General features: G+C 51.1%; 8 protein-coding genes across 8 annotated transcripts; 6 read left to right on the forward strand and 2 right to left on the reverse strand.

Annotated features, from left to right (window-relative positions):
• Positions 1-379: 379 nt before the first annotated feature.
• Positions 380-1,609, forward strand: VTN49DRAFT_6566 (uncharacterized protein; the record flags this gene model as incomplete). Its single annotated transcript, XM_069414738.1, has 3 exons — positions 380-1,330; positions 1,429-1,472; positions 1,576-1,609. 3 exons carry the CDS (start codon positions 380-382, stop codon positions 1,607-1,609), a joined length of 1,029 nt encoding a protein of 342 aa, XP_069265954.1.
• A 2,917-nt stretch (positions 1,610-4,526) lies between these two features.
• Positions 4,527-6,136, reverse strand: VTN49DRAFT_6567 (uncharacterized protein; the record flags this gene model as incomplete). The annotated part of the gene is made up of 6 exons (XM_069414739.1): positions 4,527-5,079; positions 5,138-5,223; positions 5,281-5,530; positions 5,591-5,599; positions 5,690-5,873; positions 6,034-6,136. The coding sequence occupies 6 exons, from the start codon at positions 6,134-6,136 to the stop codon at positions 4,527-4,529; spliced, it is 1,185 nt and encodes a 394-aa protein (XP_069265955.1).
• A 272-nt stretch (positions 6,137-6,408) lies between these two features.
• Positions 6,409-8,517, forward strand: VTN49DRAFT_6568 (uncharacterized protein; the record flags this gene model as incomplete). The annotated part of the gene is made up of 4 exons (XM_069414740.1): positions 6,409-6,425; positions 6,477-8,021; positions 8,078-8,203; positions 8,274-8,517. The coding sequence occupies 4 exons, from the start codon at positions 6,409-6,411 to the stop codon at positions 8,515-8,517; spliced, it is 1,932 nt and encodes a 643-aa protein (XP_069265956.1).
• Positions 8,518-9,111: 594 nt separating this feature from the next.
• Positions 9,112-9,855, forward strand: VTN49DRAFT_6569 (uncharacterized protein; the record flags this gene model as incomplete). The annotated part of the gene is made up of 3 exons (XM_069414741.1): positions 9,112-9,141; positions 9,213-9,480; positions 9,536-9,855. 3 exons carry the CDS (start codon positions 9,112-9,114, stop codon positions 9,853-9,855), a joined length of 618 nt encoding a protein of 205 aa, XP_069265957.1.
• Positions 9,856-9,904: 49 nt separating this feature from the next.
• Positions 9,905-10,114, forward strand: VTN49DRAFT_6570 (uncharacterized protein; the record flags this gene model as incomplete). Its single annotated transcript, XM_069414743.1, has 1 exon — positions 9,905-10,114. The coding sequence occupies one exon, from the start codon at positions 9,905-9,907 to the stop codon at positions 10,112-10,114; it is 210 nt and encodes a 69-aa protein (XP_069265958.1).
• Positions 10,115-10,423: 309 nt separating this feature from the next.
• Positions 10,424-12,741, forward strand: VTN49DRAFT_6571 (uncharacterized protein; the record flags this gene model as incomplete). The annotated part of the gene is made up of 2 exons (XM_069414744.1): positions 10,424-11,959; positions 12,016-12,741. 2 exons carry the CDS (start codon positions 10,424-10,426, stop codon positions 12,739-12,741), a joined length of 2,262 nt encoding a protein of 753 aa, XP_069265959.1.
• A 336-nt stretch (positions 12,742-13,077) lies between these two features.
• VTN49DRAFT_6572 (uncharacterized protein) lies at positions 13,078-14,142 on the forward strand (the record flags this gene model as incomplete). The annotated part of the gene is made up of 3 exons (XM_069414745.1): positions 13,078-13,386; positions 13,460-13,565; positions 13,619-14,142. 3 exons carry the CDS (start codon positions 13,078-13,080, stop codon positions 14,140-14,142), a joined length of 939 nt encoding a protein of 312 aa, XP_069265960.1.
• A 189-nt stretch (positions 14,143-14,331) lies between these two features.
• Positions 14,332-22,997, reverse strand: VTN49DRAFT_6573 (uncharacterized protein; the record flags this gene model as incomplete). The annotated part of the gene is made up of 26 exons (XM_069414746.1): positions 14,332-14,526; positions 14,616-14,819; positions 14,874-14,961; positions 15,017-15,139; positions 15,191-15,270; positions 15,327-15,451; positions 15,505-15,702; positions 15,754-16,045; positions 16,107-16,301; positions 16,353-16,449; positions 16,503-16,664; positions 16,715-16,807; positions 16,856-16,953; positions 17,010-17,313; positions 17,366-17,840; positions 17,899-18,421; positions 18,482-19,711; positions 19,768-20,022; positions 20,075-20,560; positions 20,620-20,716; positions 20,770-20,922; positions 20,979-21,377; positions 21,431-21,590; positions 21,644-21,680; positions 21,731-22,398; positions 22,454-22,997. The coding sequence occupies 26 exons, from the start codon at positions 22,995-22,997 to the stop codon at positions 14,332-14,334; spliced, it is 7,281 nt and encodes a 2,426-aa protein (XP_069265961.1).
• Between the last annotated feature and the right edge of the window lie 295 nt (positions 22,998-23,292).

The following is a 23,292-nucleotide window of genomic DNA, read 5'->3' on the forward strand; positions in this document are numbered from 1 at the left end:
AGAAACCCTGCTGCAGAATAGGCTTAGGGCAGGGAGCTTGGGTGGGTCAGGCCGAAGCATGCGTAATAGCAGTTGCTGCTTCGGGCTTCTTGATCAAAATTGGCATAGTGTATTCCTTAAACGGTAAATGAAGACTCACTTTAGTTACCAAGTTGGGTTAGGCACAGTTTTGGAAGGTGTCACTTGCTCACTTCGCGAGGTTCGTGTCTTGATTGCCGTCAAAATGTTGTCCTCCCCGATACAGACCATGTTTTTGACAGTTAAGCTTGCTCTGTCACTTCAGTGACTTCTTGCGCCCTCCATGTATCCTAATTGGAGACTTGACGTGTCTTTGCAGAAAGAGTAGAGCGTGCGGGATCATCTTCCCAGCTTTGTCGTCATGACCGAACTACCACCATTCAGATTTGACGCGCCAACATCAAGCCAACCGTGGATAATACATACTCCACGTCCTGTCCTTACGGCCGAGCCAACGACACAGTTCAGTCACAATACAACACAGCGGCCACGGCCACCTCCAGCGTCATTACCTCCTTCGCCCAATGTGTCAGCCCCCAGTGTACCGGCCGCGGATGTACCAGCGCCAAATGCATCTGGGCCTTCTCCGGCTGCCACTGGGCGTGGATCAGGATTGCAGGATCATGAGAAACTTGTTCTAGTCAGATTGTGCCTTGCTCATAGAGAGGAATTTCGCCGGAGCAAAGGCATGTTCTGGAACTTAGTTCAAAAGACGCTGGTTCGAACGATTGGCCGTCAGTACACGGCCTCATCTTGTTCGCGGACCTTACGACAAATGGTGGACGCGCGTCGCGCTCATCTCAGGCAAAATGGAGCCAACGGAGGGATTCAGAACAACTCAGATCTTAATAACTCCCTTGACCAATGGATTACTTTCGAAGACAGCCTGCGGAAGGAGCGTGAGAGGCACAACGAGCTTCTCAAGCGACGGCGACAAGAAATAGAGGAGGACCCTCAGGCTTATGTACGGGAGGCGATATCAACCAATGGAGGCGGACGTAGGCTATCCATGTCCGAGAGACCTGTACCAAATACCACAAACGACCCTGGTGCATCGCCATCAGGAGAAAGCCGTCAGACTCGGGAAGGAAGTCAATTTGTGGACTGTCGTGCAGGGCAGATTACCGAGGATCAGAACGGGATGATTGTTGATGTCCTGTTGAAGTTGGTAGCCGCCGAAAAGATAGCGAACCGAGTCGAGCGACTAGAAGATAGGTTTAACTCATTCGAAACCATGGTTCTTCAACGTCTCAGCGAGATTGAGGAATCTGGACGGAGGCAAGAAAGCCTATTGCAGGAATTACTTCGCCATGTACGCTCGAATGAATCAGTCCGCACATAGGTTAGAGGCATTTCCAATGTGAGTATATAATAGCGCGTTCCGTGCCGACATGCTTCGAAATGCGCCAGGAGCACGACGCTGGTGCAAGTATGGGCATGAGGCATACCTCGAGGTAGGTATTCCCTCCAGGCTTGAACACAGCTTGTACTAGGATTAAACATCCCGAGGCTCTGTTCATACCATCCATCTGATGATGGATGCTGATGGTCGTGCAGGCTACTTCCATACGAACTGCTGGAGAGACCATAGTTCCCACCATGAAAACTGCTGTGTGGAACTTGTAGCGACAGAGACTGAAGATGTCGAAATTTTTTGAGTCCTTAGCCCGTTGCATTTCTCAAGAAGTGATTCGACAAGTACTCGTATCGAATCAGACGATTGGTGACGAGTTTGACCAAGTCAAGATTAAATCCCGAGAATTCGATTCGGGAATTCAGTACTCCGTATAGAACCCAGTCTATTCCCCGGAGACTGTAAAATCACAGAAGTCGGACATAAGCGTACGTGCACAAGTCATATGAATGATCAGAGATGAGCTGACCTGAGTGTCACACTTGTTGGACGTAGGTTGATATCGAATTCATATTGGAAGATTACTCCTCAGCAAAGGAAGTACGAGGACTTGTTCATCCCTTATGAGCATCATCAAACGATGCACCTGTAGTGCAAGGAGTTTGGTCAGCCGTGGCTACTCCTGCTGAAAACAATGAGGGATTTTCATCAGCGGAAGGAGATCTGGACAGACAAGCCATCCTGGCTTACAGATGGAGAGAGTAAAAACGGGGTTAACCATGCTGGATGTTAGCCATGTTTGATATGACGGCGCCAGGGGCAAAATAGCCAGAGGAAACAGAGGCTGGGAATATGCTACATTTCACACATAACCGATGAGAAATCCAACAGAACAATTCCAGATCTTCTAGCTGTCCAAGGAAGTATCAGATTTTCTCTCATACCAAAGGCAAACATAGCGACATCGATGACGCAGAGAGCTCAAGAAGAGCATTCATGTCCATACGAACCAAACGCTCGGCCGGTATCATCAGTAATTGGCGTCCAATGTTCTTTCTTTGAGTCCATGTCCGAACATACAGGGCAGTAAGTCTTCCTGACCATTGTCTAGCCGCCGGCACTCCAATGCGGACGGCATTGGTTCTAGAAAGAGCAGGACTTTCCGCATACGAGAATAGAAACAGTGGTTGTTTGCTCTTCATTACTTGACGGCTTTCGCACAGATGGTCAAGAAGTTCTTCGCTGAAGCCACTATGACGTTGTTGTCCGGGCAGTTCGCAGAATAGGTGGTTAGATCCTCGATTCGGACATCTTGTCTGTGGAAACAGGGGGACAAATGTATGAACCTAGATGAAGTTTGCTTCAGAGCTCATCTACACCCACCGGAGAGCTCGTCTGCCGACTGGAGAGAAGCGGCTGTTTAGGACCAGGGAAACATGGCTTTTCGTATGTGTACCTGCCAATCTATGAATTGATGGTGCGGTGTTACAGGTCAAGCCAGCTCTCCCGGAGATCCTGAAGGATTTAGAGCACAAAGTGGGATCTCTATTCGTCTTTGTCTCCCCGTTGGTCCTGACATGCGAACTTGAATGCCTCACTGTGAACATTTATCCAATCACCACGTCGATGAGTGAGAGAACGGATGAGTATACTCCATGGCAATAATGGGTTCGACTCTGCTGCTTTAGGGTTAACTTTTCTGACGTACTCTTTTCACCAAGATATGTCAGCTAGTATTGGGAGGCTCAATCGTCTGTCACAGGAGAGATTGACAGTCTGGCTGACAGATCGGCAGTTGAAACACTATTACTCTCTTCATGTGTTCTCTGCCATTCGTGTGTCCCTCAGCTTTCGAAGTGATTTCAGGGGATGAGCGGACCGTCAGTGTAATTACATTCTCTGCCGCCTCCCAAAGTCCAAGTTGGAGAAGATGTTGATTGGGAATCCTCCGGTGTCACCATCTGAAATGTCCACAAGAATTTCAAGGCATGGACGAGTTGAACAAAGGCATATGGTTCCCCACGCATGCGGCATCGCAGAAGGAGATATTTATCGGGTCCATGTTGCGAACTTTGAATTTCCCAGACTAGATAACAATTCCCTTTGTGAATCCATGATGTTCTCGACCGAATTGTGGCGAGTACCGGGTCCATATTCAACACCCGATATCTCATCGTGCACGGGCAAGGAGACTCTGACGTCTACATAGCGAGCTTCATCAAAGCTCGAGGGATGATTGATAGTAACAACGGCACAGGATGTACTCCATATTCGACGCAAAAAGTAGAAGAGTTAAAGGCACCTGCTCGGATCTTCCCAAGTTTGCTCCGACCAGTAGCTCCTCCTGTCATCGCAGGGTGCAATCGGGCAATTAGGGCTGGGGAGATCAGTCCACCGTCCAACCTCGCGAGGTTGTCCCTTCAGCTATTGCGTTTAGCCATGTTTTGTCATGCTAGATTTTCGTGATTGGTAACCCATCTCTGCACGGCTGACTGTTTTGTTTCAGTTGTCTTGTTTGCATGGGATGCGCACATTGATTCTTTCCACTGCGAGTTGCTCCGTACTCAGATTTAGGATTCGAGTGTTCACAAGTGCATGTTCGGAGTCGAATGCTCCTCTATTCTCGTTCAGATCGAATTCTACCCATAGTTAAGAACGCAGCAATTGATCGAGAGTTGCAGCAGATTCTGGTCTTCGATTGATATGACTTTCAATGACCTGTCTGGATTCGAAACCGTTCGGAGCTGAGTGACAGTCTTCTTACACTGGCTGACCTGGACAGAATCTCCGGTCATTAGGGATAGGGCTGCTCGAAGTCAATCTAGGCGCTGTGCAACGCTCTTCAATTCGATCTCAGGCTTAGGAGCAATCTATTGCTAAAGTGTATATGGTGGCAAGCAAACCTATAAGTGTAGTAGTGACCGACTTGACTACCATGGTCTCCTGACGGATCCAACATGACCATTATTACTATTACTCTAACTTACATGTGATTAAAGGATAATGCATGACCGAACTCGTAACCTGCTCGGTGAAAGAGAACACCAGACAGCTATACATGCCGCCGAGCAGCCTGTCTATCGGATAACCCTTGGCTCAGGGTAATGGAAAACAGCGCCATACTCCACAGTCGAAATGTTGATCATGACTCATTTCACTCCATCTTCTTGGCCTTCTTCTCGCGCCAGCGCTTGACAGCCTCAGGGTTGTATTCGGTGTCAAGGAGGTAGTCCCACCACCGGAAGCTGCTGGCAAAGTTGCCGATGAACTTCTCGTGGTGCACATCATGATGGTCCGCACCCGCCCAGAAGGGCAAGAAGTGGTGCAGACTCCACGGAAATTCATAGCCGCTGTGCGCGTCGATGGCCTGGAACAAGCGCAGGACAATCCAAACGTACATGGTGAAGATGTGCAAGTCACCAGTAAGAGCGCACCACACGATAGGGCAGCCCACGGTTCCGAAGCCCAGGCACATCACCTCAATAGGAGAGGCATATTCGGCAGCCAGACCAAACGGTGCCGAGTACTGATGGTGAATCTTGTGAATGGCTTTGTAGAGAGGACCCCAGTGTAGCAGACGGTGCGACCAGTAGTGCCAGGTGTCCTCCAGAACGAAGAAAATTGCGATCTGATACGCCATCTTCCAAACGGGAGGGAACGGAACGCTAGTGGACAGGCCGAAATACTGCGCCAACGGGTGGAACAGCCTAGATGATGTTAACGAATCTGCCGATTCTGACGGCCAATTGGTTTTCTGAGACATACCAGATCTGTGGAAGCTCGACCGTGAAATGACTCAGGAGAACCAGCATCGCGCAGTCCCACTGCTCCTTAACGGTGGGAATTTTCGACTGCGGCATTGAATCGCATCAGTACAGCTCGTGCGAGCAGGCAACCTTATCACTTACACTCTGAATCTTGTATTGCCGGAAGAAACCAAAGGTGTCGATGATCACCCATGGCAAGGCGCGACCGAAATAAACAATTTCATGCATGGCAAAGGACATGATACCCGTTGCAAGCACATCATTCTGCATGTACGCATACCAAGCGGCCCACAGCCGCTCCAGAAGGTTCAGATCGGCATTGTTCTTGGAAATCTCCTCAAACTGGCCCCAATATGTGGTGGCTGCGGGAGCCGCAAATGTCGTAGAGTTCCTGCGCCATGTCCATTAGTCACAGAAAGTCAATTGAGGCGAGTCCAGCAGGTCTACTCACATGGTGACTCTGTGCCCCTGGCGTGGTACTCAACGCCGGCGTTGGAAGGATGTTCAATTCGTGATGAGTTGGAAGTCAGAGAAGGAATTGAAAAGACACAGAATGGAGCCGTGGGAGAGAAATTGATTTTCAGCTCGAGCACCAGCACTGCGAGCGAGGATGGTGTAGGAAGCGACTTCAGAAGTCCGTTGTTGGGGATTTTTATCTGTTCCTGAGCACGGCCCTAGGGGTTCAAATCCGAGTGGCGCGACCTTCCAGCGCCGGATCTGATTCGTCGCCTGGCCTGACCGGCAAGTTGCTTTCCGAATCAGCTTAGCTCTCACTGGTCGTTACGTAACCTCGGTATTTGCGTAAGCTAAATGCCCATCTAGGTTAAGCGTGGTGGGAAAAATACAACCGCAAATTGAGGATCCGGGGGAAGAGGGTCCAGAAACCGTTCCTACAGCCACGAAACTTGGAGGATTTCATGAGAAATCCGTAAAGGAACCGGCCCTGAATCTGATTCTCCTTGAAGGCGCCATGGGCGCCATGATATGGGAGCTGCATGTGGTGCGGATATATGTGGATTGGATTCGAGAATTACATCCGCGGTATTCTCAAAACAAGACATCAGCCAATCAGAAGTCACTTAATATGAACTCCTCTCTTGGTTCGACTGACATCATCAGTCGGTATCAGACTCTCGGTTGTTTGCAGTGTTTTGATCGGGCGATAATGATTGAGCCGTTCAGACAGGCAATAACACCCGAGACATGATACCAGGCAGTCAATTGCAGCAGTGACGCCAGGCCCAGTGCTCTCAGGGTATTCTTGTGGACATGTCTTTGATTGCAGAGTATTGTCGGCCCAATATCTGTTTCTTTGCAAAAATCTGACCCTTCGTTAGGATTGTATCTCGCATTGACATAGAATGTGACAAATTCCAGTTAGATGCAATTGACACGTCGGAAATTAGTGTCAATGCGGAGGACTCTAGGCAGTTTTCCGTGACACCATATATCCATGATGTCCGAGCTGCCGTCCGCGCTTTGTCTGCAGCCCCTCAGCGAATACTCCCCCGCCGAAAGCTGTTGGCGATACTCAAAGAGGCACGGAATATCCATGACCGACTCGCAGCCAACGGTGTCGAGACCTACGACGAAAATCTGCAAGACGCGCTGTGGCTCCTGGCCGAAAAGGCGGCTATCCGGACACTGGGAATCGTCCTGACAAGTCTCTTAGATCACGCATGGTTCCTGGAGGCGGAGATTGGCTATTGGGATGAAGTTCTAGCTTCGCCTCTAGCCACGGGATACTATATTCTCCAGACATCACCGGTTCGGATATCACACCAGTTCTGGGAGTTCTACTCGCGGCTGAGAGCTCATCTCACGGATGAACCTTGGCCGCATTTCAGGTCGATCGGTGACAGATGGAAGCGATTCTATGAGGTAGTTCAGCGCACTGTCGAGGAAAGAAATTTGGGAGATGTGAGGACGACCCTTTTGTCACCTCTCTCACGACGGCGGTCGGAGATTCGAGAACAGCGCAAACTGCTGAGCAATGCCAGGGATCTCAATGCATGCGGAACTGGACTCTTGGTGGAAGAGTGTTTCGCTTTCGGTGGGCATTATGAGAAGATGTCAATGTCCAGATTAGAGTGGCGGAATGTCATATTCAAGAGTGTCTTGCTAATAGACATGACCCTACGAAGTCTTACCAATGCCGAATCAAGCACGTCTGATTTTGCTGATGATGTTTTCACAGCGGTGGATAATGAAACGCGAGCCTTGCAGAGTCATTCGGAGGATTATGCGTCTGCTCGTTACGTTGAGGTTATTGACAGGCTTGGCCAAATCCTGCAGCAACGATCTCGCGATTACGAGGCGCATATCCGAGCCTCTGTTCGCCGCCATGGCCGCCCATCATTGATTACGAGGTATTGGTTGCCCGCAACGGCTGCTTTACTTTCCGCGAGCACAGTCCTGAAGTTCGTCACCAGTCGCAAGGCCGAACTTGTGACCTGGCTGACCGAACTTGGCATGACCGCAGTCGATTTCTGGCGCAACTGGGTGTTGCAGCCTGTGGAACAACTGATCAGGACTATTCGACACGACGAACAGAGCCAGATCGCCATCATGAGTCGGCGCAGTTTGGTCGCAGACCGAGACAGTTTGGAAAGGATGGTGGTAGATTTCGTCCGTGATCACCCCGAACCAGGGACGCAGGATGCAGAACGAGACATCAGCGCGATCACGGCCAGTGTCCGGGAGGGGGATGTGACTCCAGTGCTTCGAGCTTACGAGCGTGACTTGCGGCAGCCATTCAAGGGAGCGATCCGAGGAGACTTGATCCGTGCCCTTCTGATTCAGATTCAGAAGACCAAAGTGGATGTTGAGGTGGCGATTAGTGGTATTGACGCTCTCTTGAAGAGTCAGCAGCTTGTCTTTGGGTTCGCGGTCTTGATTGAGATTACTGTTACGGACTCACGAGGCTAATAAATTCCAGGTTCGTTGGCCTTACTCCGGGAATTCTCGTGTCATATGCCGCATTCCGGTGGGCTTATCATGCCCTGGGTAACCGGAAAGGCTTTCGGATTGGAAACGAGCGGGAGAGACTACGCCGTGCACTATGGTACTATTCCCTTCTTCTTCCCCCTAACCTCTTGCCGCCTGAAGCTACCGGCTCACCGCATTTTGCGCAGGAATATTGACCGCATTTTGGCTCGATGTGCATCCGGACCGGGTGCTCTTCTTTCGTACAAGGATCATGGACTCTTCATCTGCGAGGCGCACGCGATGCTCGAGAGGGCGAAGTTTGCCCTACCAAAGAACCGCCTGCACGAATTCCGGGAGGATATGAACGAGCTTCTTGACGTCAGTCAGGGCGTGGATCGACAGTTTCGCGTTGTCCGTCGAATGCAATGGGCGTATTCGCGGTGGTTGTAGTTTTGATCGCGGGGACGATTTCGAGGAGTGGGCGGTTCCTTGTTGTAGAGCACTTTTACGACGAGGAATGACGTTGTAAATGCAATTTAAAATCTGGCCTTGATAGGAACAAGTCTATTTAGTGGTCCAGATGCAAAGGCTGTGCTGTAGATCAACGATGATTTGTTGCAGCCTGACACGACGCTAAGAGATTGGCGCACCCCGGTTTTCCCTTGGCCCCAAGCTGGATCCATCTCGATACAGTATCCTCCATCACTCCCTCGATACAACCACGACAACGTGTCTTTCCTTCTGCAGCGCGATTATTCCCTGGACGCTGCAGCATCTTGTGCAGCTCCGTTTTCGAGTCGACTTCTGTGACAGCATCGTCTCTCGCCGCATTCCTCGACCGCTCCTTCTCCCGCGCTCCCTCCCCCTTTCCTTTAGTGCACCGATCTCTGTTCATCGAGGCTTGCGATTCTGCCGCCATTCGGTGGCTGTGGTGCAATTTACGACTGCTCTGTCACCAGAAAAATAGGTTGTCGCTCGCCGTTTCTGGGCCGTCTTCTTTCTTTGTGATACTGTGATCGCCGCATCTCTGCGGTTTCCATCATCATGGCCGGGACAAGAAACTATGACTTCCTGGTGCGCAAGACCGTGGATTACTTCTCGCTTTGGCTGCCTCCTTTACTAACTTCCTCGCTCGCTGCGTACAGATCAAGCTGCTGCTTATTGGTGATTCAGGGGTTGGGAAATCCTGCTGCCTGCTGCGCTTCAGCGAAGACTCCTTCACACCTTCGTTCATTACGACCATTGGCATCGACTTCAAGATCCGGACGATCGAACTCGATGGGAAGCGCGTCAAACTACAAATATGGGATACCGCAGGTCAGGAGCGATTCCGCACGATCACGACGGCCTACTACCGAGGTGCCATGGGTATTTTGCTAGTCTACGATGTCACTGATGAACGATCCTTCAACAGTATGATGCGTCGTAACACCTTCTACAGCCGAGCTGCTACTGACGGGGACGGCAGATATTCGGACATGGTTCGCTAATGTCGAGCAACATGCTAGCGAGGGCGTCCACAAGATTCTTATTGGCAACAAGTGTGACTGGGAGGAAAAGCGAGCTGTGACGACTGAACAAGGCCAGGCACTGGCCGATGAGCTGGGTATCCCGTTCCTCGAAGTCTCAGCCAAGAACAACATCAACGTGGACAAGGCCTTCTACACTCTGGCCTCCGAAATCAAGAAGGTCATGGATAATTCCAAGTCGGAACAAACTGGAAACCAAGGGGTCAGCATAGATCAGCACAACAGCGGTGCCAGCAGCTTCGCCGGGAAGTGCTGTTAATGACGGAACGATTGGTGGCCTGCGGCTCGCCGTTCTGGGCTTCTTTGCAATGTGTGCGATCCTTTCCCGCAGTTTGAGTTGCGATAGATTCAAAGACGAGGGCGGTTCCACTGGTCGGGATGGATTCCAAAATGCTCATAGTGTTTGTTTGGGACTGCTTTTCTTGATCCTCTTATGTTGCGTGCGTGCCATCTTCTCTAATGGGTCTGTGTTAGATTTGTATCAGTCATCATCCATGTCTTGCAGTGTTGTTTTATGAACTGTTTGAACCATCAGGAACTCACAATCAGCGCAGGTAGGGAATACGAGGCTGTAATTCTACACGTGATTTTCCATAGACTCGTTGTATTTCGATATCCTCGACCTGGGGGTCTCTTCTGCGATCGCCCAATTAGGGGTCGATCTGATAAGATCCGCTTTTTTTTTCATCTCAACTCGCGAGGCCTGAATGATCCCCCGACATGCTGCGCAACGGGGACATACACCTCGAACAAAGGCCATCACTGCGATGGTCTACTTGCGCGATCAAGTTTAGTTCGTTAACTTTCTTTTTCAGCGTTTCCTGACAATGTCGGAACCCCGCCTCTTCACCGTCCGACCGTTTTCGAAACAGCCCCGTCAGGACCATCGAGATGCGTTCCGCGTGTACCTATCGGCAAATTCGCTTGCATACTTGAAACTACGTGCGGGCGACCTATGCGCATTGCAACTGAACGATGATCCGCCAAAAACCGCGATTGCCTGGACGGCCGTGGAGAATATCCAGAACACCGTGATCCAGACATCCAAGACGTTGCAGGAGTGCTATGGCTTCAAGTTGGGAGATAAGGTTGCAGTCTCGAGGTTGGATGCGTCTCTTGAGGATGCGAGTCTCGTGCAACTGGAAGAATGTACCGATCCCGAGAAACTTGCCCAGCTGGGTCCTATCACAGATGCGGACCGGCCGCATTGGGAATGGGGCTTGGAATTTCCTCTGTCAAGATGTGAAGTGTTGTCTCTTGGGCTGGTGTTTGAGTTTGACATGAAGGGACAACGCCGGAGTTTCAGGGTGGTACATGTAGCTTCCCAGGCTGCCGTGAATGTGACGATATTTCGTTTCAATAAGGAGTCCTCTACGATCAAGATCGGAGCTGCACCTGCCGAGGAGGATGTAGTGAAGGCAACGGCGCTGCAGGTACATCCATCCGGGCTGGGCGGCATGTCCAATGCGATCCAGCGCATCAACGAGACGCTGGTCGATTTCAATGCTCACACTTCTTCTACTTTCCCCTCTATGCCCGAATTCTACCGATCGACCCGCGGAATACTGATCTACGGTCCAAAGGGAGTCGGTAAAAGTTCTCTCCTGCATCGAATCCAAGCTGCAGGATGGGCCAAGTCGTTTTCCATTGGGTCCTCAGCGCTTCATCGCGGCGTAGGCGATGGCGAGGCGAAACTACGCAAGGTGTTCCAAGATGCTCGCCTCTCACAACCGAGTGTCATTATCATCGATCAAATTGAATTCATTGCGCCGAAGCGTACGGCTTCCTCACAAGAGTCATCGTCACTGTCTTCCGTGCTGTGCGAATGCATCGATGGGCTCGAGAACGCAAAAGTTCTCGTCGTAGCTGCCACCAGGCGTCCAAATGATGTTGACGATTCATTGCGGACGCCGCACCGGCTGTCCATTGAAGTTGAGCTCTCTGTGCCCACCGCGGCGGGGCGAGCAGAGATTCTGCGCGCAATCCGTGGGAACAGTGTGGAGCCAGGGGATGCGCTTATCGACTTTGTAGCAGAAAAGACGCATGGTTATGTGGGAGCAGATCTGTTTGCTCTTTTACAACTAGCATGTCGCAAAGCACGTGTACGGCAGACGATGGATTTGTCGTTCCTGGAAGCCAAGATGTCGTCTCTGCAGACGGACGATAGCAAACCGGAAACGGAAACGGAAGATTCAGTGCCTCTTGTCATCACTGAAGAGGACGTCATACAGGCGATGCAAGAGGTTCGGCCCACGGCCATGCGCGAAGTCTTCTTGGAGACCCCGAAGGTGCGATGGACCGATATTGGAGGAAACGACCACATTAAGCGACACTTGCAGAAGGTGGTCGAGCGACCACTCAAGGTAAGCTCTAAATCGTTGACACCTACAAAGGTTCATCTACTCATTATCGGCTGCAGCATCCGGAGCGCATGCAGCGGCTCAACGTTAAGAGCCGCAAAGGAGTCTTGCTTTACGGACCACCCGGCTGCTCAAAGACTCTGATTGTCAAAGCCTTGGCAACCGAAGCAGGGCTCAACTTCCTCGCTGTTAAAGGGGCAGAGATCCTCAGCATGTACGTCGGCGAATCCGAGAGGGCGCTTCGAGAAATCTTCCAAAAAGCACGCGCCGCTCGGCCCAGCATCATATTCTTTGATGAAATCGACGCTATTGCGGCAAAGAGAAGCGGCACTCACAGCGGGGTCAATGTCCTGACCACGCTGCTAAACGAAATGGACGGGATTGAGGAGCTGCGAAACGTTCTCGTCGTTGCCGCGACTAACAAGCCGGACGTTCTGGATCCGGCATTGATGCGTCCTGGGCGACTCGACAACATCATCTACGTCGGGCCGCCCGACCTTGATGCGCGCCGGGAGATCTTCCGAATATGGACCAGCAAGTCGGCGGTCAGCGATCAGGTGCAAATCGACGACCTGGCGGCGAGAACCGAAGGCTATTCAGGTGCTGAGATTGTCAGCATTTGCGAGACCGCCGGCGAGGAGGCATTGGATGACGAGGAAAGGACCGGCCAGCCGCAGGAAATCATGCCGCACCACTTTGAGACGGCTTTGCAGCGGGTGAAGCGGCAGTTGACGGATGAGCTGATCCAGGAGTATGAGCAATGGAGCAAGCTGTCTGCTTTTTGAAATTGATTTTCTCATGACTTTGGATTGTAAATAAGTGGACTAAAAGCGAATAGTTAGAGGACTAGGAGTAAATAATAGCACTGAAGTCATCGCGGAGAGGCTTCTGGAGTGGGCCCATGTGCACGCTTTGATTGGTGGGACACCAACTTTGGCATCTGCTGCAAGCTGCGCAGCGTAAAGACGTGAACCTGTCAAGTCTTCAAACCTCAGTTCTCGACACCGATTCGTATTTTTCGAAGCAGCACCGCTGCCAATAAAACCACTCTCCACTATATCTTGAGCCAGACACTGCGTCCATTCAAACCAATCGATCGGCATCCGGTCCGTCCGTGAAGGATGCCGTACAGATCGCCTTCTCGCGGACGGTCGCGCACGCGCTCCCCTTCGCCTTACTCTCCGCGACGTTCCAGATCAAGGTACCGGTCACGATCGCGATCTCCCCGCCGCTCCATATCACCGCGCTCGATCTCGCGTAGTCCATACTCGCCACGTCGCAATGGCTACCGAGGCAGAAGTCGTACACGGTCAGTCTCGCGGGACCGCGATTATTCCCGCTCTCGCAGTCCAGATCGACGCGGACGCTGGCCGCGGGAGCCGAGTTACACTCCAAGCCGGAGCCCCAGTCCGCCGCCGCGGAGCAACAAGGTGCGATTGTGCTTTCCCGATCGTTCTTCGCGGGTGCTCGTCAAGAGTTTGGTTGAACTGATGGCGGATTCAGATCGTGGTTGAGAAGCTCACCAAAAATATGACCGAGGATCACCTGTATGAGATCTTCGGTACCTTTGGTGAAATCGAGAAAATTGACATGCCTATCAACCGAACATGTAAGAGATTCAACTCATGCAATTGTTCCGCTCAATGCTAACGAGTATCGCAGTCATGACGAACCGCGGCACGGCCTACATTGTCTATGCCGACCCCGATGACGCCGAGGCGGCAATTTCACACATGCACGAAGCACAGATCGACGGTGCGGTGCTCAAGGTGTCTATTGTTCTGCCCCGACGCACTTTCTCACGGTCTCCGCCCCCACTCCGTCGCCGCCGAGATTCCTACGGTCGTGCGCCTTCGCGAGTTTCGCCGCCTCCACCACCACGGAGACGATCACCCCGGCGGCGCGATAGGCATGATATTTATCGTCCGCGGTCTCTGTCCCGGTCCCGCTCCCCGCTTCCGCGTCGATCGCCGTCGTATTCACCTCGGTCTTACTCGCGGTCGCGGTCACGGTCTGTATCTTATTCTCCTCCTCCCCGACGAAGGAGTCCTCCGCCGCGAAGAGATAGCCCGCCGCGACGGAGGCGGCGCAGTCCCAGCTACAGCAGCTATAGTTCCGCCAGCGACTACAGTGATTACAGCCGTAGTCCAAGTCGTACGCGGCGATCCCGGCCGAGAAGGCGATGAGAAAAAGGATTTTTACGATTCTTCCAAAATGACAAAAATGATTACCCTTCTTTTATGATGACTGTTATATTTTTATAGAGCGTCATTTCATCTTTATTCTCGATGTACAATTAGGCCTACCGAATGAACTCCGTTAATCCATTCCCACCATTTCCAAGATTCCATGCACATCCCACGTAAAAAATACAATCAGAAGAAAGCACACCATCCAATATACATAGCCGCCAGATTCTTCTTATCGGTCGCTTGCACAATCAACTCATCGACATGGCCATCAACTGCCAACGGCACAGATTCACCCGGAAGCAGCCCGCGGAGCTTGTTTCGCACAGCTTCCAGCACCCCGGCAGGTGTGTCGGGGACATTTGGATGCTTCTTCTGAGTCTACAGTGCCCAGCGTTAGCAATACTTTCTCCGGTAAAGTCATTTTGGGGGGAAGGGGGGGAGGGGGAAACGGAAAGTAGAAACAATACCTTCTTCCCAATGAAATCCGTTGTTGGATCATACAAAAATGTCTCCAGGATCGTCATCAGTGCGTCTTCGTTCTGCCGCAAAAGACCCAGTGTGATCTCGCATGTTCGTCGGAATGGCCCATTGTACCCGTAGGCCCCGAAGGCGTCGATCATGTTGTGTGTTAGACGGAAGGGGACGAGTTCGGGTTTATCGAATGTGAGGCCCTGCTGAGTTTTTAGCATTCTTTCCTGACCGTTAGTCGGTTCGGGGACACGAACCTTGTCAAAGAGGCAGTTAAAGTCTACGTGCAAGATTCCGCCCGTGCCTTCTTCGAAGAGGATGTTCTCGCCATGGCGGTCTCCGAGGCTGCATCGATTAGCACACTGGCAGGAAACAAGCTGGGGAATCGTGTCCGGCATACCCGAGCACATATCCAACCATGGACATCACGGCCGTGGTACGCGTATATCGTAGCCTTGCGGCAAACCACGATCCTGGATCGGGATATGTCTCGATAAACCATTCGTAGAGTACGGGTGGGAGTCTGCTGTCTGTCAACCTTTGATCCGCGTAGCAAAATTGACAGAAGACGTACTTGGAGAGTACTTTGTCAAAGAGATGTAATTTCGAGACGTCGGAACAGGCTTCGTCAAGGTAACTTTTAACCTCACGGTACTGCAAGAGTCGTTAACAATCGCCTCTGCAAATGGGCAGGCACAGTGGGAACTGACGTTAGGTACAATACCCCTTTCTCGAAGGAGTCTGATGACGACATCTCTCAGGGGTCTAAGGTTATCGACCCATTCAATGACTCCGCAGTCTTCATTCAAGGGCGTGACAGCGTACGTCTTGACATCTGGGGTTCCACGTTAGTGCTCATGCAATGCATGAAAGAGGAGTAATACCTACATAGCTGTCGTTTTGTGGATTCAACATCCTTCTTGAAGAACCGGTTAACGATGTTATTAAACTCCATCAAGCGCTGATCCTTGCGCAAATCATCGTTTGGCTTGCACAACAGATGATAGGTTTGCCCATCGGATCCCCTGATGGTGATCCTGCGTGGCTTCTGTAAAGAAGAGAGAACTAGCGCTTCATCCTGGATCTCTGCAAGTCCGTCAGCCACTGTAAATGTCGAAACACTCCGGAGGAACGTACTCTCAATGGTGATGGTATCACGTGGAAACGCCTTGAAACCCTTGAGATAATCCGGATCATGGCTAGCAGGTAGACTAGGCGTTAGCATGGCTTGAAATGGTACCGCAAGTCCACATGGCGCCACTCGGTGATTGAAGCCGAGATTGCGTGAGAGGCTGATTTTGGTTGCCTTTTCTTCAATGTTGCCTCGACAGATTCCGAGGAGTTCATCCGAAAATCTTTGGCCGTGGTTGATCAGGGCTCGGATCTCAGCTCCCATCGTCGAGTCACCTTTGGCCTTTTTCGTTTGCTCCTGTCATGTACTTGTCAGAAACAGATCCTCTTCGAGTGGATAGGTGATAGATAGCACGTACGACAATCCTCTGCAGACAGTTGACGCCCCTGGTAGCGCGATCCCTCGAACTAGACTTGACCAAAGCTAGGACAGTCCAAAGACCCTGCTGTGGAAACGCAGTGACGGTTTTCACCACAATTCTGGTCAATATATCGCAGACATCCGCGTTGGGGTGGTTGATCCGTGCCACCACCTGGGGAAGAATGGTGAAGAGCTAAGACCATGTTAGAGCAAGGAACTCCGGATGCTCGATATATCATCATACCAGAGCGTTTGGCATCCTGCTTATATACTTTTTCAATTGATTATGCATCTCATTAAGAATTTTCTTCCGTTGGGCCATGGTGTGATTTTGAAATTCGCTTGCGGGCCTGTTAGCATTCACCGTGTCATCGAGATGGCAGCTTTTCCTTACACATTATCTCCGCGTTTCGGGTCCAATGGCTCATTAACGGATGATGCATGCTCCAGCCACAGAGTGAGAATCTTGGGCAAAGTTTGGAAGACGTATTTGTTGCCATTGGCAAGTGAACGGAGGAAGTTCTCGATCACAAGTTTCGCTGTTTCTCCACTCAGGCTTGCAGCGGTTAGCAAGGTGTTCATCAATAACTCCGAGAGTTTACTTACTAGGTCTGCGCCTCTTTTCCAAATGGTTTGGATTTCTCGTACTCCAGAATCTTGTTGTAATGCTTTCCAAGATAATAGTGCGCCTTCTCCCAACTACGCGTCCTGTCAGCAGGTATAGAGCTCGCTTCTAGATCAACTCACCGGTTATGAAGTTTGATAGCCTCTCTGTATCTCTGCACGATAACGTCGGATTGCGTCTGGCCAGCACGATCCGTCCACTTGGCGAGCAGCAGATGAGCCTGGACAATTTGATTAATGCCATTATCCATAATGGATAAGCCATCGATAAACTTACCCTTGCAGCAAGCATGTTTTGATTCTGGTTTTTGGACGAGACACTCATCGAATCGGTCACATCAGCGGCCCCATTATCATGAGACACAAACACGTTGGCAGCTATGGCACCCTTGATTGTCTCGATCGCTTTTCGATGATATCCGTCTTTCCAAAGCAACCGAGCCTGCTCAATAGTAGCAGACTTGTCCCGCAGTTGAGCTGCATGGAGTACAGATTGGTACGCCTGACCGATCTGGCCGTTTTTCTGGGCCAGACGGGCGCTTGTTAGGAAAACGGGTGCAATTTCAGATTCGTCAAACTTGCTATCGACACGTCAGTCACGAGTATTCTGCGTGGGCGGACAAAAGCACATACCATAGTTCCATCGTCGCTCTTCTCAGGCCGAGGAGGTACTGTTTTTCGGAAATATACACTCCAAGTGCATCCAATCGGCGATCCAATGATTCCAGAAGCCGCGTCCTCTCTGCGCCCATCGCCTTGCTCGCTTCCACGACAGTCTCAAGTTCCGTCAGTGCATGGAAGCGGAACAAGCTGTCATGGCATGACTGTAGGGACGTCGTTGAGCTTGTAGTCAGCGACTTGGCGGTTGTCCGTCTCAGTTTATCAACGATGTTACGGAATTCATCCTCCCGACCACTCCGGAGTGCCCTGAGGGCAACGCCGACGCTGATTGTGAAATCATCCGCTCCTTCTTGGGTGCAAACCCTCAGGTACTCGTCCAGTTTGGACCATTTGGCGGTCATGATTGAAGCTTCAACTGCGTGCGGTAAGAGTCGGGACATTGGTGCACCCGATTCTTTGAAGCTATCGAATTGGGTGATGAGTGCGTCTGCAGCATATCAGCTTTATCAATGAACAATGCCATGATTTGATTTGCCAAGGCTTACCGTTCTGACCCGAATCCCGTAGACAGGTGAGGAGATTCAATTGCGCATCAACGTTTGCTGGATCCTCGTTCAATTGCAGCTCATACCAGCTTTGCGCCGCTTGCCAGCGGCCAGTTTTGCGATACTCAATGACGTGTTGGTCGACATCGAGGATATGCAGCTGGGCAGAAATACCCTCGATTCCATCCGGCTCATCGATCTGCATGTAAATATCCTGCAGACGCTGGTAAAGAGGCTCGAGATTGGGATGTTCGCTACTGCCCAGACGACTCTTTTGCTGCCGGATATATTGCTCCCAGTTAAACAAAGCTCTGGAATATGATTTGCACTCGACAGCCCGCTTGGAGATGATCTCTGGTGGGATTGAATTCAAAATTCCCTCGACATATCTGATGTGCGCAAGGGATCTTTCGATTGCAGCGTCCTGCTCTCCATGTCTTCCCGAGCTTTGGACTAGCGAAGTGTGGTGTTTCTTCCGAGCGTGGACCCATCTAGACAGATAATCGAGACAATTGAAAACGCTCTGTTGAGATGAACGGATAAGTAGCCGGTTGCGTAAGGGAGCTCGTTGTATCATGCCTACCTCGCTACATGAGAGTATGTTCTCTCGTACCTGACCATCGCCGTCCGGCACAGGATGTGAAAGCACACGCAGCAATTCCTGGCTTACTTCCGTCCTTTCCTGGTCCGTACCCTCGAGTGCAATGTTGACGACGGCGAAAGGGAAGAGATAGCTCGCAATAGAAAGATCCTGGCCGCGAATGATCCTGGAGCAAACGCCAAAGACCAACTTCACATTCGGGCTGTTTGCCCTCTGTAGCAAGTCCAGGGTGATCCTCCTCAGCCACACCCCGTGTGTCATTGTAGGCTGAAACAAGGGGTAAGTGCATCGTGTTTGCACCGCGCCGGAGGTAACCGTGTATCTAGACGTCAAAAACGGCGTGAGCACGTTTCGGATGGTTTCCGGCAGCCGCATCCACCGCATATGTCGATCATTCTTGTCAATTTCAGCAGATGGCTTCGTAATGTCCGGAGTGATTTCGATCGAGTGCATCAAGGCCTGCATGGCAAAAGCAAGAAAACCCTGCGCTCGAGTGTTTGATGCCGACAAGAACGCATCGACGAGTACATGCTGCAGGAAGAACAGGACGAATTCAAACGTCTCGGGTTTGTTATGGAAGTTCCACAGTACGATGATGTCTCGCTTTTCACGCACTGCCTCGACCCTGTTTGGATCGAGACAGCCAATCAGGCCCAGGCTTTGCGCACAGAGCACAGGGATAGCGTCGGCGTCGCCATTGAACTTGACGCAGCAATCGAGCAGTGAGCGTGTAAGCGCTGCGATGCTATTGTTCAATTGCTCTTCGGTTGAAGACCTGTGAATCATATCCTCATTGGAGCGCAGGAATCGGACAAGCTCCAGCAGAGCTTGCTCTGCAACAACGGCACTCTCGCTTTGGAGGCGAGTACTGAAAGCCAGCATCCTCTCTGAGACATCCATCTGCCAACTCACGTCGCGGATCCTGTCCTCAAATTGAAACATTTCTGAAATGTCCAGCAGAGAAGGCAACGTATTCAGAATGTCGGTCAGCTGGTCACCAAACCTCTGCAGAAAATAATCCACCAGCTCAATCGCCGCCTGCTTCCCTCCCTCCTGAAACCGGGGCCAGTACTGTAGAATGGACGCAATTGCCTGATCAACGAGTGGCTTCACATCTTGTTCAGACAGAGACGTTATGAGAGTGTGCCAGACCACAATAGCTTGGTCACAGAGTGCCTCGATATCTAGCGCGTACCTAACACATCCGCAAATCTGTACACTACAATCAGCGGCCGACGATACAATAGAACTGGTGCATGAGCACCAACCTGTGGCAGCGCGCTTCTGATTTGATCCCTGGCAAGCTTTATCATTTCCCCGATTGCGGCCAAACTGCGCTTCTTTTCCAGCAGTGGGTGTCGAATCGTCGCATCGCTTATTGTGTTAACAAATTCGGACACAAGACCTAAGGTGTACTCTTCAATGAAACAGGCAATTAGCTCTGAAGGGGGTGTTTTCGCAGCATCCAAGCCGGATCGGCGCGGAGGCACGAAAGTCGCTAGGAGGTGAAGAGCATTGTGTAACTGTCAGATACGTCAGCATCACAATTATCCCACTTGCGGAAGACTCGCATACCGCTGCGGCTCGTTGCGTATTGTCTCCAGCATCCGCAAGAGCCTTCAGGAGTTCCACGGCAACGGCGATCGGCTCGGTCTTGAAGAGTTCATCGATCGAAATCTCTCCAAAGCTGGGATCAACATGGGTCAGCAAGCCCTGAATCGTAGTCTCTGGATCAGACATCGGCTGGCTCAGTAAATAAGCCAATATAGGGCCTAGGTTCTTTCTCTCCATGCACAGATCAAAAGCCGACTTGTCTTTATGATGGCTCTTTGCAATTTTCTCGACGATTTCCTTTTCTCCATTACGGATAAAGTATCCGAGTGTGTAACTTTCTGTTAGCTGCAAGAGATCCTCTGCACTCAGGCCCATAAGGTCTGCAAGTCGGTCTGCCATGTGTGGACGTGGCACAATGTCCTTCACCATGGGAATCGCAATGGATCTCCAGAATGGCCTGAGGAGGCCCAAGACCGTTGTTGACCGCTGCTGAGCAAGCTTGCTAAGCTGTTGTCATCCTATTAGCACGTTGTCTCCGAGGAAAGTGATTAAAACATCAAACTTACCTCGATGTAGGCAACTGTGCAAATGTAGGGGTTCTTGTGGCCAAAGAACTCTATGATTCGGAGGAAAATAAACGGCAGTGCTTCTTCCTCCGCCTCCCTAATATCACCGTCAACAAGATCATCAAACATATGATCGGCAAGCGGACGTACGCAGCCAGCTTGCAAAGAGTCAGGAGACAGGTCTCCTGCGCGGGAATGTTCGACTTCGGCGTAATCTTGTCCAGATAACTTAGGATATACTGGTAGTTCGACCGCCGAATATCTTTTCTGATAGAGCTACGGAAAAAGCAAGCAACCGCATTGCTGATGATGAAATGTTAAAATCAATGATCGCTTGCATCGGTCCTAGATGTCCTCACCTAGCGATTAACCGCAACTCCCGTAATGGAGAACTCAAAGCCTGTAGGATAACCTCCCCAAGGATGGGCGCAGTAGGCTGGAGAGCCGCGCTGTCTGGCTCATGGCAGAAGAGCCTCCTCACAGCGCCAATCGCTGCAGCCCTCACTTGCGAGTGCTGTGGTGTTGCCATTACCAGGTCTGCAAGGATTCGACGGACCTCGTTCACGCCGGTGCTGTGCCATGGTAACTCCGGGCGTCCCGTCACGCGATCTGTATCGCAGTTGCGACAGTACACAAGATCGACCTCTTTAGCGGCAGAGATCCTTTCCGGCGACGAACATACAGCTGCGCAGGGGATGTTGCCAATGATCTGAAAAAACTCGCGCTGTTTTGCTTCGGAAAGAGAGGCGAAGCCGTTACTGTCATATCATATCAGCATCTCTCGTTAGCTCTAATCGAGGGGATCACTTACACGGCCAGGCCATGCAAATCATTGAAGCTACCTATTTCATGCGATCCTAACAGAGCGAACGCTCTGGCCAGGAGTCTCCTAACAGGATCAACCTCAAGGTGCTCTTCAAGAGGTAACGACAGACGAAGTTTCTTTCTGGCAGGGCCTTCTTGCGCTGATGCTATTATGTGTTAGTTCACAGTGTAAATGCTCGCGCGGATTCCGGGAACGTACAACTGTTCAGCTCAGCGAGAAAATCAGTGGCCGTAGCCTGCGAGCGAAATCAGACATGTCCAGAGTATTCCGCTAGGCACGACTGACCTCAAATGCTTCCAACTCCATCCATGGAGAATTGTCATCACGGGTGATCTCTGTTAATTTTGGAACTAATGTCTCCCAAATATCCATCTCGAGCGCAGGAATCTTCTTTCCAAGAATCTTCAATGTGCCAATGGATTCTACGATTGCTGCAACGACCTCCTCGCTTGTGACCAGGTGTTGCCGGAGATGGTCACAATCCAACAGGCCGTTCAGACTGTGGAGCAGAAGAGTGGCTGGGCCAGAGTCGAATGAGCCTAGTTTGGGTAATTTCGACAGGTTCTGGATGCTTTTGAGAACATCTTGGAAAAATCGCGCCACAACATCTATCAAAGTCGCATCAAACCTTTCCTCAGATGCATTGATCCATTCAGAAACGCATTCCCAGAGTCGGCTGTAAATCTCCAAAGCCCAGGTAGCGTCTCGACGGACTTGAGCGATGGCCATGTTCCTCGTAGTTCCCTCGATTGACGGCACCATCAACGCCACCAAATCGAAGAGGAGACCGAGCGCTTGAAAAAACGTCCCGATCTGCATCTTATTCCTAAACATATTGTAGGGTAGGCCTAAGCTTTTTACTACATCTTCAAGATCTGGATTCTGGAAACACAGCCGAATGGCTACAGGCTGTGCATTTGAGAAGTCCAGGGCCTCCAATGAAGAAAGGATATCTACGCAGAGTCAACCAACTTCAAAACTTGATAGAGGTATTCAGAGGTAACCCACCAGTAGCGATTGCCCCGAGAAGCGTTGAGAGTGAGAAGCGAGAAAAGACCAAGGTAGATGGATCATACTGCGCATTTACCGCAACACCCAGAATCTCCCCAATCTTCTCGGCAATACTCACCAGTTGCACTTTATAGCGCAGGTCGATCAACCGGAAGACCAGCCACGCGTAGAGCGGCACTGCCACACCATCATCCAGATGCTCCGCGGCAATGTTCTCCACCAACGTTTGCGGAACATGCTGGATGACTGCCTGGACGATTTCCAAGCAATGCAGGATGAAAGCCTGCGACTCGTCATCCGCGGGATTCTGGTCATCTGCCAGGGCGGACTGCAGCGTCTTAAAGACAAACCCGGGAAAATCAATCGACAGCTTGTCTAGACGTGACAGCGTACGCGGACGCTTCGCGATCAGTTCCTCGCGCAGCTCATTCAAGTCCAGATGAGGGTCCGCTGTGACGCGTGTAAGATCCGCGTCGAGGATCGAAGCGGGCGGGTGGTCTTGATCCATTTGGACATCAGACCCAGCCGCTCTTGCGGGCATGGCTCCATGGAATGAACTTGACGTTGGCGTCGGCGAGCGCCAAAAAAGAGGATATCGATAAAGAATGGTCGATAAATACGACCTCTTCTCCGATGTCTTTGGATGATCCCATCTTGGTAATGTAATTACCGACGCGCTAGTTGAAAGTGGTAATATATCTGTCATTTCTTGGTATTGATTGGCCAATCTTGCTGAGTTAATCGTCTGGATTCGTTTTGAACATTTGGTTTCTTCCATCGTCCCGCAATCAAAAGTTCATTATCGAGGACGATTGCCTCACGCCTTCAAGGTCAGC

This window comes from Thermomyces lanuginosus (assembly GCF_041956635.1).
Source record: "Thermomyces lanuginosus strain ATCC 200065 unplaced genomic scaffold VTN49scaffold_40, whole genome shotgun sequence".
NCBI classification, from domain to species: Eukaryota; Fungi; Ascomycota; class Eurotiomycetes; order Eurotiales; family Trichocomaceae; genus Thermomyces; species Thermomyces lanuginosus.